General features: G+C 34.8%; 2 protein-coding genes across 7 annotated transcripts; one reads left to right on the top strand and one right to left on the bottom strand.

Moving 5' to 3' along the window:
- Positions 1–5365: 5365 nt before the first annotated feature.
- LOC129870680 (uncharacterized) lies at positions 5366–10423 on the bottom strand. 6 transcript variants are annotated; one of them, XM_055945525.1, is made up of 4 exons: positions 10265–10423; positions 9149–9303; positions 8923–8979; positions 5366–7472 (listed from the first exon to the last, which is right to left on the bottom strand). In XM_055945525.1, exon 4 carries the CDS (start codon positions 7362–7364, stop codon positions 5640–5642), a length of 1725 nt encoding a protein of 574 aa, XP_055801500.1. In that variant the 5' UTR covers positions 7365–7472; positions 8923–8979; positions 9149–9303; positions 10265–10423; the 3' UTR covers positions 5366–5639. The 6 variants fall into 6 exon arrangements, with proteins under 6 accessions (XP_055801500.1, XP_055801498.1, XP_055801501.1 ...); XM_055945523.1 differs by having other exon boundaries at positions 8851–8979; XM_055945526.1 differs by lacking the exon at positions 9149–9303.
- Positions 10424–11324: 901 nt separating this feature from the next.
- On the top strand, positions 11325–17191 carry LOC129871531 (deSI-like protein At4g17486). The gene is made up of 4 exons (XM_055946465.1): positions 11325–11676; positions 14507–14794; positions 15358–15438; positions 16723–17191. The coding sequence occupies exons 1-4, from the start codon at positions 11511–11513 to the stop codon at positions 16860–16862; spliced, it is 675 nt and encodes a 224-aa protein (XP_055802440.1). The 5' UTR covers positions 11325–11510; the 3' UTR covers positions 16863–17191.
- The last annotated feature ends 404 nt before the right edge of the window (positions 17192–17595 follow it).

A 17595-nucleotide genomic window follows, 5' to 3' on the forward strand; every position in this document is an offset into this window, starting at 1 on the left:
ATTTTTTTTTCTTTCAACTATCAAAGTAAAACTGGATTTTAGCTGCTTTTGTATTTTATCTTGTATCTTAGATGAGGAAGAGGGTGGTAGTTGCTGGTGAACTGGTCTGATTAATCGGAAATTGTGTCGCTGTAAGGCCTATTAAAGCGGAATGTGCTTCGTACTTGCTTGAACTCGAAACCTTTAGTTAAGTATAGATCATGAGGCAAAGTTGTGATACTTACTATTGTCTGCAATGAAATCGCGCTACGTATGGCCTATTGAAGGGGCAAGACCAATTCGCGACCATTGTTGTGGTAATAATTAAGCAACATTTCAGAACTCAAAAACTAGAATGAGATTGCGGTCCAGAATATATAAACGTAAAATCTTGAATTCGCCTACATGTATGCACCTAGGGTAACTCTACAACAGTTGGTCTGATCAAGCATGTACCTAGGGTAACTCTACAACAGTTGGTCTGATCAATATAGTTTTATTTCGTTAGTTTGAAATTGAGACGTAATTGATTGATATATTTAGTTCTATAACAAATTTAATTTTTTTTTAATTTGGAATTGTCTTGTGAGGGATAACCTAGATTCAATTAATTGATCATCCTCACCTCATGCAAAAAGTGTATGAAAAAGATAAGTCAAACAATGCATTTTTAGCATACAACTTTACAAAATACCAAGTTATGATCAAATAGCAATGAGCTAATGGAAAAAAAAAACATATTTAAACTATTTTTTTGCGACTTTATTGTTTATTTACCTACCTAAACTATTATATTTTTGCGAAAGTTTTTTATTACATTCCTTTGTATTAAAACACACCTGATGCTGAATTAGTTTACACGTGCACATTGTCGATTGGAAATAAATATTTGGCCAATTCAATATCAAGGTGTATTTAATACAAATGGAGTGATAGTTTTTGTAGGTAAAGAGAATAATGAATACTTAAGATATAAAATTTACCAAAAAAAAAAAGTTAATTTAAATATATTTTTTTAACATTCAATATAATTGTTTGAATGCTTTAAACTCACAAACTACAAACCCAAAAAGACATGAAAATGTGAGTAGCTCACAAGCCAGCTAGGTTCATAATATGTTGGCATACATAGACATGTGAACCATTGTTGTCTAGTTGTATTCTACACATGCATAGTTGTCTTCCCATCAATAACTCCAAAAAAAGAAAAGAAAACAAAAAGACAGAAACTACTACAACAACTAGAGGTATGATCGTAACGATCAATGAAGTGAGTGAAAATCATAAGAATTTAAGATTCAATTTCTTGCAAGCGTGTTTAAGATTTGATGTGTATAAAAAAGCAAATTTTAACAATGTAATTTTAGAATAATTAAGATTTGCAAAAGTTTTACTATAATAGATATCTGATAAAATAATCGAGGTGGTTAAGATGATCCTATTAATTAGACAACTAACCATCTTCTTCCTTTAGATCCCCCATCATTAATTATTCACCTCTAGTTCTTTAACATTCTTATCAACAATTACACACTCTTAATCTTAGGCAATTCTTCCACATCCTTTTCACAAAGAGAGCTAAAAAGTGTGTCCAAAAATTAATATACGAGTATAAAAAATAAATATTGACCTATATATATATTACAATTTTCTGATGATGAGTGTTTAAATAGTTATCTTTCGACCATTATCACTCCAACAATATAATTTTTTGACAACCCTTCAACTATTATAGCTTCGTCTTTACTTGTTGGATGAAGTTACTTATGATGAGTGTCAGTAAGTACCATCCCGTTCTGGGAGTAATGCCTCCTTTCTCTCTCCCCCAAGGACCTCAGTATCACCTAGGAAGAGTCCATTGATTGGAATAGAAAATTTAGGAAGAATTAGGTTCGAATAAATTGCTTTATAGAGCCCCTTGTCCTCACATTCACTCCCAAGGATCCTCTGGTCTCGGGTCCTGAAAAAGACACCGATCAGAGACGAAAGTTACACTGGAGACTAACCTTCAAGACACGACTTCAAGCTGTTAGTATGACTATCAGTTTCCTGTGGCTCAATCAAAGATAATAAGTACCCGATGAAATAATTGAGTTGCGCAATGTGACCCTATTAATTAGACAACTTACCATCTACTTTTTTTTTCCAGCCCCCATTATTAATTACTCACCTCTAGTCCTTTAATATTCTTTATCAACTTCCCATCTTAGGCAATCTTCCATATATTTTTTTTCAAACTAAGAAGAAATTAAGAAAATGGATGCTGCTCCAAAGTATCAAAATATGTCATATTATGACCATGTCCAAAAACAACATGAAGAAAAAGGATGCCTCTATGCTTGGTTTGTATTATAATAAACTCTCATCATTTCTTTTTTTATTTTATTAAGGTTATTTTTCAGTTTTACTTCCTTAGGAAAAATAAAATAAATGGTATAAGAGCGACATGAGAATTAAGATTCGACTTCTTTTTCTTTAAGAACACTTTTTTGATTAAAAAAACGTATTTAAAGTTGAAGGTGAAGTTAAAGTCGAACAGAAGTATTTGGAACTTGAAAGTCGAAATTATTGTTTGGGCTTGAATTTTACGTTTTGTGTGAGTGAAAATCCTCAATTATTTTACTTAAGATAATCTTCGAACCAGTTTTTCAAACTTCAAATTTTTTATTCGAAGTTGAAGTTAAAATAATGGATAAATTGTAAATTAAAAATATTATTTGTAAATAATATGTATATGTCCAAAAATGCTTACGAAGTGTGTATATGTACTAAAATTTGAGACTGATGTATAGTTGATTAATACATATATAAGTATATATTTATATAAATATTATATTTGTTCTAATTTATTTATTTTTATGTGATTTTATAAATCTTGAAAATGCAGTATGTTCGCATTGTGTTGCTGTTTCTGCTGTGGCGAAAGGACATGCTGTTGCTGTTAGCACAAATTAATCATTAGCGTCGTTGATTATGTTATTCAGACTCGTCAAAAATATTGCATGATATGCACATCATCCTCCAAAAATTATGTATTTTTATATGATCCGATATGAATACAATAACAATTTTTAAGAATCCGAACAAAGTAGATGCAAAGTATTTTGTAAGATTTGTTATTAGTAATGTTGATGTTCTAATGAAATTGGATGTTAGATATCACTAATGTTAATCTATTATACTATGTTTTATATTTTTGCAATTAATTCTTCCTACCCCAAGTGATATCACTAATGTTAATCTATTTTTGTAATATATATATATATATGTGTGTAAATATATATTTTTTAAATAGTAGTATTTTTAATGTTACTTAAAAATAATACAAAGTAAATATTAATAATAGACAAGAAGTAAAGCCTTAAAATCAAGAATTCAACATAATCTTGGACACAATTTAACTCAAGTACAACCTTGTTATGTATTTGTTTTTTGTTTGAATATGTATACATAATTCAAACTAAATGCAACAAATCAAGCTGAATTCACATAATCTATTCTAAATCCACGTCTTCGAGTTATTTCAGGAATGAAAGCGATCTTTCAAAGCATTACAAATCTTTTCATTAATTTCTTCTTGAGGAGGTAAAGGTTGTGGATTTTTGAGACAATCGACAAATCTTCGAACACAATTGTAAATAGGTTGACACCATAGAAGAAGAATCCCTATTTGTCCAATCATTCCCCCTGTGAAAGCAACAATAGTTAGGGGCTCCATGCTCCCGCGGTTTCTTCTTGTTATAACAAGTTAAATTATATTGATAAAAAAAATTATATCGTTAGTATGTACTTATATATAACTTGAAGGGGGAGTTAATTTTCACGTACGTTTAATTTTTTTTCTGTAGGTGTTATTGTTTTGACTGAATTGATTTGTATTTATGGTTTTCATTAATTGCAGTTAATATAGCTGTGAGAAATTTATTGTCTATTAGCTATTGCTATTTTTGATAGCAGTTTAGACTTTCAAACGCCTAAATTAAGAGTAACTTAACAAAACTGAGAAAATTTGAGTCTTCCATTTTAGGGTGGGTTCGATATGCAAGTGAAAAATATTATTTTAAAAATATTTATTTATAATATAGAGAAATAATATGGGAGGCGAGAGAGGTAGGGAATAGGGGTGTGGAGTGGATAGGATGAGGGCTTCGGGGTAGGGATGAAGATGAGGTGTGTTGGAGACTGGGGAGGACACAAACAACGTGTAATGTCACTTGTGAAATTTGTTTTTCCTACTTCCAATAGGGAAGTCGTCTTCCTCGTCTTTAAGAAACTTGTTTTCCTAAAAAGAAATTTCAGAAATTTTAACCATCAGAACATAAAAAAATTGGAAAATATTTTCTTCGTACAAAGCACACCAAACACACTCACGGAAAACATTTTTCTGTAAATTTTGAAGTTTGGTCGGAGGATGACAAATATATATCTTTTTTGAAAGGGAAAATGGTCAAATATGCCATCAAACTTTGAAAAAAGGCTCATCTATGTCATCCGTTAAAAGTTTGGCTCATTTATGCCATTTCCGTTTGAGAAAAAGGCTCATCCACTAAAAATATTTTCCGTTTTGCAAAACTATTTTGTATACGTAGTCAATTATGATTCGGCCACGTCATTAACTAAATTATTATTTAAAAAATAGAAAAAGTTCAAATATGTCATCGAACTTTGAGAAAAGGCTCATCTATGCCATCTGTTAAAAGTTTGGCTCATCTATGCCATTTTAGTTAACAAATAATGACATGGATGAATCTTTTCTCAAACGAAAATGACATAAATGAACCAAACTTTTAACAGATGACATAGAGATGAGCTTTTTCTCAAAGTTCGATAACATATTTGAGGCTTTTTTCTTTTTTTTTTTAAAAAAACTGATTAGATAAAATGTTTTAAAAAAATGAAATGTCGAGATGTAAAGGAAAATGACTTTTGCGCACAAATAGATAAGTCATTTTTCTCATTTGGTGAAAGATGTTTTTCTTTCTTGCACCAAATACAAGCTTTGGAAGTGTTTTAACAGTTGTATAAGTGATGAGTTTACCGACAAAATTGTGGTGAGATGAATAGAATCCTTCTACCCGAGACCTCTAGTCCTGAGTATGAAAAAAATCTTGAGAGCACTTTCCCCTTAATAGGCACATTACTATGAAATTTGTCATGCTCTTGCCTAGCAGGCAAAGATTTACTTCAATAAAAAGGATGATTCATTCAGATCAACATAAAAATTCAATTACATTGTCAGAATCCAAGTTTTAGAGGATACTTATTACACCTCTTATCTCCTACTTTATATGAGTCAGAGCAGAGAAACCCAATCTTGAACTATGAGAATTTGCTTTTGATAACAGAAATCAAATAAAGTATAAAAACACATTTCCTCACAATCAACGAGATAAAGAGTTTTTGGGTATAATAAGCAACCCTATTTTACAATATATAGAGTTAGTTGAGACCTCTAATCTTACATCTTTCTACAATATTTTCTAATTATATCTCCAAGAAAAGAACCTAAAAAGTAAAATGAAAAACTTCGAGAAGGGGCGCGGCGCTAACCTTAGTGGAGGAGGGTAGAGGGACGGGTCCATTATCCATTGGTTCTAAACCGTTGCTCAAGAACTTTTTGGTTCTCGAAAGAAAATAAGGGGGCTGGGGTGGCTACACATCTAGAACTGTTGTGTACTTTGAACCTCCTCTGTTTTGCAGGTTGTCTTGTAATGTCCAGTTTGATTGCACTTACTGCAATGTACAGTATGCTTTTCACGATTAAGATCTTCGACACATAATCGCTTCTTTTCAGGTCGTCCGGGTGGTCGACGAAACTTGGGTGGTCGGACTAGTCTGGTTCTCGACCATTCAAGTTTATCAGGGATAGGGTGTACCTCTTTACTATAACTCTCGCGATAACTAGCTGCAGTGAAATATTTCTCTGTGAAGGCATACACATCCTTTTTACATGATATGAGAGCAGCAATGGCATGAGAGCATGGTATCCTATACAACTGCCAATCACGACAAGAACAAGATCGGGTACTTGTATTCACAATGTCTGAACGCTCTGCTGAGATAACTTCAAATTCAACTTCATCCGACCTTAGCACTTGATACGTGGAAGCATGAATTCTTCCGTCCATAATGCGTTTCTCAGCAGATGGAGAAAGGGTAGAACTCCATGTGCTACTCCTTGATCGCCGAAGCTCAAATTCTTCTGTTAACTTACAGTGAATCCGTTTAATCACTTGAATAATAGGAAGCTCTTGCGCTTCAAGAATCCATTTATTGAACTCATTAATGTTCGAAGAGAAATGACCATATCTTGTTCCATCAAAATGTATCAATGCCCAGCGTGAAGGAGGATACTGTTGAAGCCACATTGCTGCATCTGAAGAAACCTCCTCAATTTCAGCCATTTTCTCTTTAAACCCCCTGGTGGACGTGGAATTAGCAGCTTTCCACAGGAGTTGCACAAGCCTTGAGTTCTTGAAATCTTTACTGATGCTTTCACTCAGATACTGCATACAAATTGCGTGACAAGAAGAGGGAAATTTCCTTTTCAAAGCATCTGCAATACTTTTCTGTCCATCAGACAGAAATGTAAGAGGTGGTATCTTCTCAGTGCTCATCTCTAGAGCTTTGCGCAACTCTGACAAGAACCACATCCAGCTATCATCATTTTCTTCATCGACAACACCAAAAGCAAGCGGAAACACTCCACCATCAGCATCAAAAGAAGTCGCTGATAGTAAAGTACCTAAGTATTTGCTCTTCAGCTGGATACCACCAAGACAAATAACAGGCAGGCAACCATTCAGGAACCCATGAAGAGAAGCATAGAAGGAAATGAAGAACCTCTGAAACCGACTATCTGAACCAGCTGTAAAAACCTCGGCATAACTTCCAGGATTTGTCTTCTTGATTTGCTCACAATATGCAGGTAATAGACAGTACCCTTCTTCGGAAGATCCATATATAGCTTGCAGCCCTCTTTCCTTGGCTCTCCAAGCTTGCTTGTATGGTATAGTTATCCCATACTGTTTATAAATATCATGCAAAATGTCTTTTGGCTTGTAATTTATGTTATCACGCAAACGCTCCTCTATGAAGTTCACTATCCAATCAACAGAAGCCTGATGATGTCCATTTTGTGCGTTTTTCCCGCAGGTATGTGTTCCCTCGAGGCTTCTTATAGTAAAAGTAGGAGCATTGGGAAGCTTAATAGCACGAATACGCCACGGACAACCTTCTGAGGCACATTTTGCTATGTAGCGAATCAGGTCACTTTTTACTATGCGAAGCTCAAAATGTTGTGCAATAGCAGCCTCTTTAATTGCACTGCGGAATGCCTTGACATCAGGAAACTCTTGGCCAACAAAAAGGTTTTGATCCTCCATGGAATAGCAATTTATGAAATCGACACTTTTAAATAGCTAAAGTCCCCACTTAAGCTATTGGGAGTTGACATGTAAAGGAACTGAAGAAAGCAGCCAATGTATCCAAACCTGAAGATTCAACAGGAAACTTCATTAGCATGGGCAAGCAGTTCGAAAATGCACAAATCTTTCATGAATCCTCTCAAGCCTTGATCAGAAAAGACCAAAAGGGTTAGATGTAGGGAGAAAAGATCCTGATACAAAAAATTTGCAATCATGCACATTAAACAATGTGACTTCTGCTCGACCTAGTTACTAGGGCAGGTTAATGTCATCACAATCAACTGCGTCATAAACCAACACATGCAGGTATAACAGCTGTTCAGAATAATAATTCTTTTACAAACTGCTTTCAGTAATCTGTCAAATAAGCTCGTTCCATGTATCCATATGAACTATTCAGAAAAGGGAAAATTCCTTTTGTCTATACGTTAACAGAAAAACAAATATCTGAACTTCTAAAACCCTGATACACGTTTTTTCCTGGGTTGGGAGTAGGTAGGTAAATGGCGTTCACCAGAAAGCAAACCCAACAGGGAAATTAACCCATGTGCAATAGGTATACATGACACCATAGAGATTTAGTTTTTTAAGAAACAAAAAGGTAATAGAATCCTATTCTTGGCATCAACTTATAGTGGAACAGACCGTAAACGTAAACCTTATAAAACCATTTTTTGTTTTTGACAACAACAGAGTCATCCCTTTGGCCCTACCCTCATCCCCAAGTCATTCGTGGAAAATATAGTATTTGCAAACTACTATAGTTAACTGAGATTTATTTCTTGATGTCTCTTTCTTGATTATATCACCGAAATACACAACCAAAAGAATCTTTAACAAGTATATAACTATTAGAAACATTTAGGCAGATGGAGCAAACACTCCTAGATGATGCCACAATTCCAGGGTTCTTAAGGAAACAGACAAAGGAGGACTTCACACCTATCAATTCCTAAGTTGTTAAGAATTAACACCTCTGAAACCAACTTTCTGGGAAATATATGCATTTACAACCTTAGCCATGACTATATAAGAGCACTAAGAACATCACAATATCACTGTCTGAGATAAGGGAAATTTCAGTCAATATATATATCAGTTTGACCTCTCTACTTTTATGACCGGATATAACTAAGCTATATGGCTTGCTGGCTTGGTCTTCATCCGATCTTTATTTCTCATTAATTTTTAAGAGCATTTATTCAGACTCAATTTATGTAGTTACAAAATGAAAAGAATAAATTTCAATAAGATAAAAAATGAAAAGAGCAGTTCCTTGGGTATAATGCTATATCATGTCTAATATTATGCATCAGTTGGCTATAAAGAAATCCCTGCAGAATTTTGGAACAAATCAACTTTCTAAGAAGACTGGATTCTAAAAAGAAAAACAAATCAAATAACTTCATATGTCCAGTAAAAGCGACAAATTGAAACTAAATACCTTTCACTAGACACAAGCAAGAAAGTCATAAACCTGAACATAGAACAAATGCAACAGGCTTGAGGTTATGACCTGTTGCATAATCCCAATCATATTATACTCCCACTAAAGATCTTCCGGACATAAAACCTAGTAAAATAGAGAAATATTCAATCATTAAGGATAAAATGATGGATTTTTTGCTTTATATATTTCCAACAATGTGGGATTTAATCTGTAATGATAAACTGATGAATATTTCTACAATCAAAGAACATAATCGAACTGCTAGTCCAACTCACAGAGTAAGATGTCCCACCTAATCCATTTCACACTCAGCTCGATGTCTTCGAGTACAATCTCTTTTTTTTGGTGATAAGAAATTTGATGTCTCGGTCTTTAAAACTCGGAGGATAATAGGTTCATCCCTCTACATTTCTCAGATTGGATACCACCCTTGATTCCCTAGCCAAGCTTCGAATTCACAACATAAGTCTACTACACATCTTGCACGAACATTCACAGCATGAACAAACAAGATATCTAACTATGTTTGCTCTCCTTATTTTTGCATTGGTAGGGACAAAGAAGAATTGCCTTCGCCTTTTGCATTCTGTCATAGAAATTACTCTTCTCTGTCAAACTCAAGTGAATTGGTTTCCAGAGAATTCCTCCGGTTATTTGGCCCTGGAATGCATCAAACAAAAACCTGGCGGAACTTTGAGTATGGACTTTAATCCTAAAACCCATTCAATTTTATTTTGACGAAAAAAATCAGCTGCTCATGGTATCCATAATGATTCAAATTATCTCCCCAACCATGTCTAATCTAATTGTGTGTGAGCAACTAATCGTGAAAAGTCAACCTAGATAAATCCCAAAACTCCATGTGACATAAAGACATCATGCATCGATACGAGTCAATACGATGGATTTCTGATAAAAGCATTTCTAAAAGAATACTACTAACCATTGAACAATACAGAAAAGAAGAGTCTTTCTAATATAATACTGCCAAGCACCCAAGGTGTGGCCGGTCAATGAAGTGATTAATCACCATGAGGTCTTAGGTTCAACCATTCAAATCCCAGACAAAAGCACTAGGTGATTTCTTCTTGTTTATTGGTCTAGTCTCGGTGTTGTTTTAGTCTCGATGGACCGAGTTACCTGATACGTTGCAGGCGTGAGGTGCCCAGGCTGGTGCAGACACCACGGTTGTCGAAAAAAAGTATATATACAATACTGCAAAATTCTTGTAGTACTAAATATTCTAAATAAAACTCCAATTCATCAATACATAAATTAAAAATTAAAAACTGGAGAATTATGTCCATGAAAAAGAGTATTTTTAATCTGGAATAGTTTAATTTAATTAATTTAACTCATTTTTAAAAGAGAAATAGTAAAGAAATCCAGAAAACCTGCGAGATTTTACCTGAATCGGAGTAGTGTACGGCGGCGATGAGCTGAGAATCAGTAAAATGGCAGACGGCAGAGGTTGATTTGGGAATTTCCGATAACCGTGGCCGATTTTTCGAAACCCTAATTTGATGTTCACGGAGAAGGGAGAAAATATTTGTGCTTGACCCGTATATTGCATTAATTTTAAAGAGACGAATTTGCCCTTTTATTTTAGTTTTATCCATTTATGTAACAAAAAAAAAATTATCATATTTTTTAGACAGAATATATATAAGCTCTTAAATTTGTCAGTAAATTTTATTTCGATCTTAAATTACAACATATTTTAATTGACATATGAGGAGATGATAGAGTATTCCTACTATATACTTGTTACTAAAAAGTTTGAAAACAAAATTATGCATGTGTTTAAGCGCCTAATAGAAAAGTTAATAACTTAAAATGTGTCATTTTTAATTATACGTATTAACCTCATTAAATATATCTCATACATGAATATTATGTTTATTTTATCCTCTTCTTCTTTCTTTCTTTGAATATGTGTCCTTTTATTTATCTTCTAAGGAAATTTTGAACAAATTCTTTTTTGATCAATTTAAAATATCTATTTCATGTAATTATGATTCATAATTTAATATCTAGAAATTGAATTAGAAGTTCTACTTTAACCTTCAACCATGTTTACTGTTTATTGAATGAGGAAAGGCACCATACCCAATATAATCTGAATTAATTGATTGAATATTATATGATTATATCAACAAAATAGAGCTTTCAACATATTAAAAATGAAATAAGTAGAACTTTTTTTCTTAAATTCATCCCTAGTTATTTTTATATTCTATTTTTTTAAAAAAATCAAATAAAATAAAAGAGAATGAAGGGCAACTACATACCCTACCCTCCACATTATTTATTTTGTCTCTGTATAACAACAGAAATATTTTATCCCAAAAAAAAGAAAAAAAAGAAAATAGATTTACAAAAATTGCAACAATCTAAGCAGACAGGCAGACTTTAGGCACATTTACCAATTTGCCCGTCTTTTCCTTTTCCTTTTTTGTGATTTCCATCTTTCAAAGTTCAAACCTTTCTCTCTTTGCCAGAGAGAAATAAAGAATCATAAAATAGTAAAATCAATCTCAAAGGCAATTTGCTTTTACCCAAAAAAAAAAAAAATGAACTCAAAAAGATAATCTTTTTCCTAATCCCAGTTTTCCCTTTTCACAGAAATTTCAAAAAAAAAAAAGAGGAGTCAAATGGGAGAAGAGAGCACCTCAAATTCCAAGCCTGATGATAATAATAATGCAGCCAACAATAATGGAAGCTATGAGTCACCAGTTATATTGAATGTGTATGATCTCACCCCTGCAAATCAGTACACAGTTTGGCTTGGCTTTGGAATCTTTCATTCTGGTATTGAAGGTAAGAAATGATTTTGCTTCTTGTTGTTAGAATTTAGATTGGTTATTGGATTATTTGTTGTGGGTTTGTCACTTTTGAGCTCCTGGCTAGGGAGATTTGGGGGGTGGGGGGCATAACCATATCCAGAAAAAAAAAAGAATTTGTTGTGGGGTTGTTTGTTAAGGAGTAAGGGAGTTTTTGGATTATTAGCAAGAAGCTTTCTGTTTATTTGATCTTGAATTTGGAGTTATCGGAGGAAAATGTTAAGTTGGTGGTGTTTGTAAGTTATCTTAATCTTGGTTGTTTCCTTGTAATAATGGGGGGGTCTCAAGTTCGAAACCCCTGCATGCTTTCTCGGTTGAGCTAGGTGCACAGGGCTTGCCTAGTGCGGTTTACCTCTCCTGTGTGATTTGCGGGCTATTACACTGGAGTGGGGTTTACCTTGTGCCACGCGAAGGGTAGTGGCTCCAGGTTCTCTTGTCATCAAAAAAAATGTGGAAGCTTTTGTTATCCAGTGTTAAGGTCATGGGTGGATTTATACATATTTAGATTGTCTGAATCAATTTTCACTGAAGTAGTAGATGCAATGGGAATAATGCACCCACCGGCTTAAACTTTGCCCGATCTATCTCTGTTTTTCTTATTGGTACAGTGAAAATCTCAACGGAACTTGGGTGCAAAACCCTATGCCCCGAAGGTGCGAAAAAGAGAAAGGAAGAAAAAGATGTGAGGATGACTTCTGTTATCAAAAATATTTATTTGAAAGTGATTCTGATTAAGTACACTCCTGTCCTTCTTATATCACGATGACGGGGTGTTTAGCTCTTATCAGAGATGTGAGATCTTTGATCCTCCCTCCGTTTCAATTTATTTGTCTAAATTTCCTTTTTAGCCTGTTTGAAAAAGAATGCCTCTTTGCTATTTTGACAACTCTTTAATTTCAACTTGACTACAATATTGAAGTACATTTTGGTACATCCAACATATCTTTAGTTTAAGACCACAAGATTCAAAATTCTTATTTTCTTTCTTCAACTCCGTGTAAGTCAAAACCAGACAAACAAATTGAAACGGACAGAGTATACTTTCTTTGCTGTTGGGTCAAAAGACAAAGGCTTGTCGATTTGCACAGATATCCTGTAATACACATGGTATTGAGTGATTATCAACTTAGTGGGTAAGCATGAAGCCATAAATTTTGCAATGGTCATACATAAGTGGATGATGGGATTTTGTTTGTCCTTTTCAATGAATAGGTGAGAATAAAATGGTTAGCTTATAAATATTAGTTGCTTGCTAACTGAGAAGCTCATGGAACGTTCAAACATAAACAACAGTTTACTGGTCCATGTAATGGATCTTGTCTATTTTTCTTGTTTAGCGCCTCTCTATTTCATTCTTCCCTACAATTTTCTGAATTGTTGAACTACTGAGGGTTATGCTTGTATAAGCATTACTGTCAAAGGACAAAAAGTTCTGCTAATATCGTGTGTAGATATCTTATACCATTGCTTCACCTTCCTAGATTCTTGAAACATTGAAAATGTCAAAGATGGAAATATGGCACTTCTGAACCCCAACTAACATTTCTAGATTCACCTGTCATATTAATGTTGTTATACATAGAGTTCCAAATAATTATGACCGAGAGATCCTGATAAGAAAAAATTATGACCAGAGTTGCAAGACAGTAGATGCAAAATACAGTCTGGAGGATTCAAGATAAGCCATTTCTTTATGGAAGTCTTATATTCAACTTAATACTTGGAATAGTATAGTATGGCAACTGCTAAAATTTGTAGTTGTTGTGTTCAGGGATTATTGATCTGGTCTCCTAAATTATTTGCTAGATATCTATGAGCTTCCTATTTCTTGAAAGTGGTATTTTCATCCAAGTATTGATGGAACTAGGACTGCTCCTCCTTACCGCAGACATTTTTCGCTCCAGAACACCAACTGTTAATTGAGGTAGAGAGAGGAATCATATACAGACTTCTTTCCTGCATCGGACACTTTCTCCTCCAGCAGCATCTCATTTCTTGAAGCTTCTGAAGGACAGACTAGGTGGACTTTTCCTCTCTCTCTCCACACCAAATCCCCATGGACTTTTGTCCATCTGAACTGTTACTATAGCATTTCATCCTCACGAAATGCCAGAGAAGTGGTGCTCTTTCTCCATAGTAGTGGCATCCACGTTCACCGCACCATGAGAAGGGGAGCCTTGGAGCAACGATAAAGTTGTCTACGTGTAATCTACGGGTCACGAGTTCGAGCCTTGGAAGCAGACGCTAATGCTTGCATTTGGATAGGCTGTCTACATCACACCCCTTGGTGCGCATCCCTTCCCTAGACCCTGCTAATGCGGATGCTTTGTGCACCGGGACGTTAGTTGCATCTTTGAGCTCTTACATTATCCTAGGATGGGTTGTTTGATGATAGGAGGTTAAACCATCACCTTCAAAATTTGGAGCCATAGAAGTTCAAATGAGAAACACAGAAAGTTTACATTGTAATTTTGCATTAAGAAAGAACATAATACCCCATAGTGGTGTGTAGATGATAAGATGAATATCAAACTGGTCAAATTACTTGAGGAAAATTTGTACACTTATTTGTCATCAGAAGAACTTAAGTCTTTCATTGGCTATGTTCTTTTCAAGAAAAAAGAAGAAAATTTTCAACGTAGATAAACTTTTTAGGTTCTTTTGTATGTGGAGTATGCAATTTAGAACTAACGTGTACTGAATACCTTCATATAAAGCTCTTCGATATAGCATATTAAATTACCTCTTGTTGATTGGAGTTTGAATTTCTCTTTGCTTTCTGCATATGCCAAATGGAAAATTTCCAGTCCATGGTATGGAATATGGATATGGAGCGCATGACTTTCCCATAAGTGGCGTGTTTGAAGTGGAACCTAAGAGCTGCCCTGGTTTCATCTACAGATGTTCAGTCCCATTGGGTCGTATTAAGATGCCTCCCTCTGAATTTCAAGCATTTCTTGAGAATGTGGCTTCTGAGTATCATGGGGATACCTATCACCTCATCTCCAAGAACTGTAACCATTTCACAGATGACATAGCACAGAGATTGACAGGGAAAGGGATTCCTGGATGGGTGAATCGGCTTGCCAGAGTTGGTATGTATATTTGGTCCACTAAATTTATTTTCGTCTAGTTTTCACTTTTTTGGTCCACTAAATTCATTTTCGTCTAGTTTTCACTTTTTTTGGTCTACATTCATTATTTCATTGGTGATATACTGTCATAAACGGCAGCGAGCATTAAGGTATATGATCTGAGATTTGTAGAAGGCACAGTACTAAGCCTCTTTATTTTGGTGCATCTGAAAATCTTGTCTTGATGTTGCTATCTACTCTAATTGAATTTTGTGAGAATGAAGTGCTTGACATTCATGCTAATGATCTCATCAAGTTATTTATGCGATTTGATGGAGTTAAACACGTCGAATTCTTGTAAGCAGGATATCTACAAACCATATAAAAGGGGGTTAAAATGTAACTTTATTATCCTTTTCGGGAGGTTCGTCATAAAGAAATATAATTTCTCTACTTAATGAATGAAGGGGGTTCAATTGCACCCCTGTGCCTTTGGTCTTCGGCATCCCTTTTATAATTTGATAACCTCCCAAGCAATTACCATATATGGTGAGTCGATGACACAAGGTTATTTTTAATTTCAGGTGCTTTCTGCAGTTGTCTTCTTCCTGAGAGCCTCCAAGCAACAACTGTTAAACAGCTTCCTGAGTACCATCCTTGTACAGGTAACATGATCCATATCCTTGTAATGATAAATAGAAAATGCAATAGCTATTCTGTGGATCAGTATTATTAAAAGCCATTGCTTTGTTACTTAAAACAATGAAGCTAGCGAATCAACGGGATATCACTTTATGGATAAAGCCATGTGCTTCATAAAAGTGTGTGTCTCAAACAATGACATGCAAAGTGATCCCAACAAAAAGTGGCCGGTTCGTTTAGTCTCATCTTTAAGGGGTTGCATTAGTATCAGTATTACTGCAGATTGGACATTGCAATTTGATCATTCTAGTACAAAATTCATATATGTTCGGTATGTTTAATGACGTGTATTCTATCTGTGTCGCTTTCGTTATTTGCGTTATTCGTTATTTGCTTTCCCATATCGCTGTGAACTTCTTGGCCTTATCTGACCTCTTTTTATGCTTCTTTTGAGCCGAGGGTCTCCCGGAAACAGCCGTCCTACCTTGGTAGGAGTAAGGTCTGTGTACACTTTACCCTCCCCAGACCCCACATTGTGGGATTTCACTTTGTTGTTGTTGTTGTTGTTGTTGTATGTTTAATGACGTGACAGATTAGGTAGAAAGTTAGTAGTTAGTAGAGTGTTGTTGCACTTTAGGTGGGAGAGGCATGGGACCGGCCCCATCTCCTCATTAGTAGTAGTATTTTGGAATTGTGTAGTTTCTTATTCTTCAATGTGTTTTACTATCTATTGCTTCATATACTTTGTATCCGTATATTTTGCTGTCATTTTTTCTTCTTGCAACCCTGCTCCAATGAACTTCTCTTTTGAGCCGAGGATCTATCGGAAATAACCTCTCTACCCCATAAAGGTAGGGGTAAGGTCTGCATGCATGTTACTCTCCCCAAACCCCACTTGTGGGATTGTTGTGGAATTCTATCTAAGAAATGACAATTGGATCCATAAAATGATCAAAGCAATTAAAGATGTAAATCCTTTTTTCTTCGTTCTTCCTTAAAATGAAAAAGAAACCATTCGTACTCTCATAACTCAAGTTGGATAACTTTCAAACAGTTCCAAAGAAAATCTTTCGGCAATTTCATTTTTGAGTGGTCTTTCCTCCTTTTTTGTTTGTCTCGTTTAAAATCGTATTCTTCAGTATGATCCAGTTTTTACGTCGTGAATTGTGACCTTCACTTCTCACTTTTCACCTTTAAGCCCCATGGACCTTGTTGTTTTCTTCCACTTTTCACTTTTTGAAACACTGAATATATCATTTGTAGATCTCTTATACATGTTCACTCAATAACATCTTTCTTTTATCCAGAAGAAGATGGGAGTGGGTCAATGTCGTCTACAACGCCCCATGAACCAACTGAAAGCGATGATGGAGATCAAGATAAGCACTTGTTGTCATCTCCAATCGGAAGTCGTGAAGTGGCTTTCATAAGAGAGACCCAAAGGTGAAACATGCTGCCTGAATGAGGCTGGATTGAAAGTACTTGCAGGGGATTCAATATGTATTATTGGCTTATTAAAGGTTATCGACTCGTCCCACACAGCCACTGCTCAAATTCTCCATTCGCTTGCTATATGAATTACTAGTTCATTGATTTTCAAACTTTTTTTGCTTTTGGTTATTAAGGTTTCCTTTAGTGTGCAAGATGTATTCGTTCAAAGTGACAGGATTATGATCTATTGAGGTCACAAATATCCATGTAAACATTCTGAGTGTGGAAGATGTAAACAGGCTATTATTTGTGAAAAATGAGATTCCTGACAGTTATTTAGTACCATATACTCATACAGGAAATTGATCTCCATAATCAGTTACAATTTGAACAGAAAAAAATGATCGCACAAAAATGTCTTGTATTTTATCGACTAATCTCCTATAAAAGCCTATGTTTTATTTACTTGATACACTTTTCGCCCGACTAAAAAGACGCTTGTAATGTGCCATAAAATCAATCTCTGCATATATTGAAGATATGACCTTATGAGGGTGTTGAGGTTGCGGATTAGAGTAGAAAATTAATAAATAGTGGAGTGTTGTCTTGCTTTTCAATGGATTTAGACTTGGTAGTGCTTCTTGTAGTATTAGCCTTATTCCAATAGTTTCTTATTTTTAATATCTACCATCATTTGTTGTTTATTGTATGGCGATTATCACACTGTTTTGTTGTTATTAGTGTTCCAT

The sequence above is a fragment of the Solanum dulcamara genome, chromosome 10 (genome assembly GCF_947179165.1).
Source record: "Solanum dulcamara chromosome 10, daSolDulc1.2, whole genome shotgun sequence".
Taxonomy (NCBI): Eukaryota; Viridiplantae; Streptophyta; class Magnoliopsida; order Solanales; family Solanaceae; genus Solanum; species Solanum dulcamara.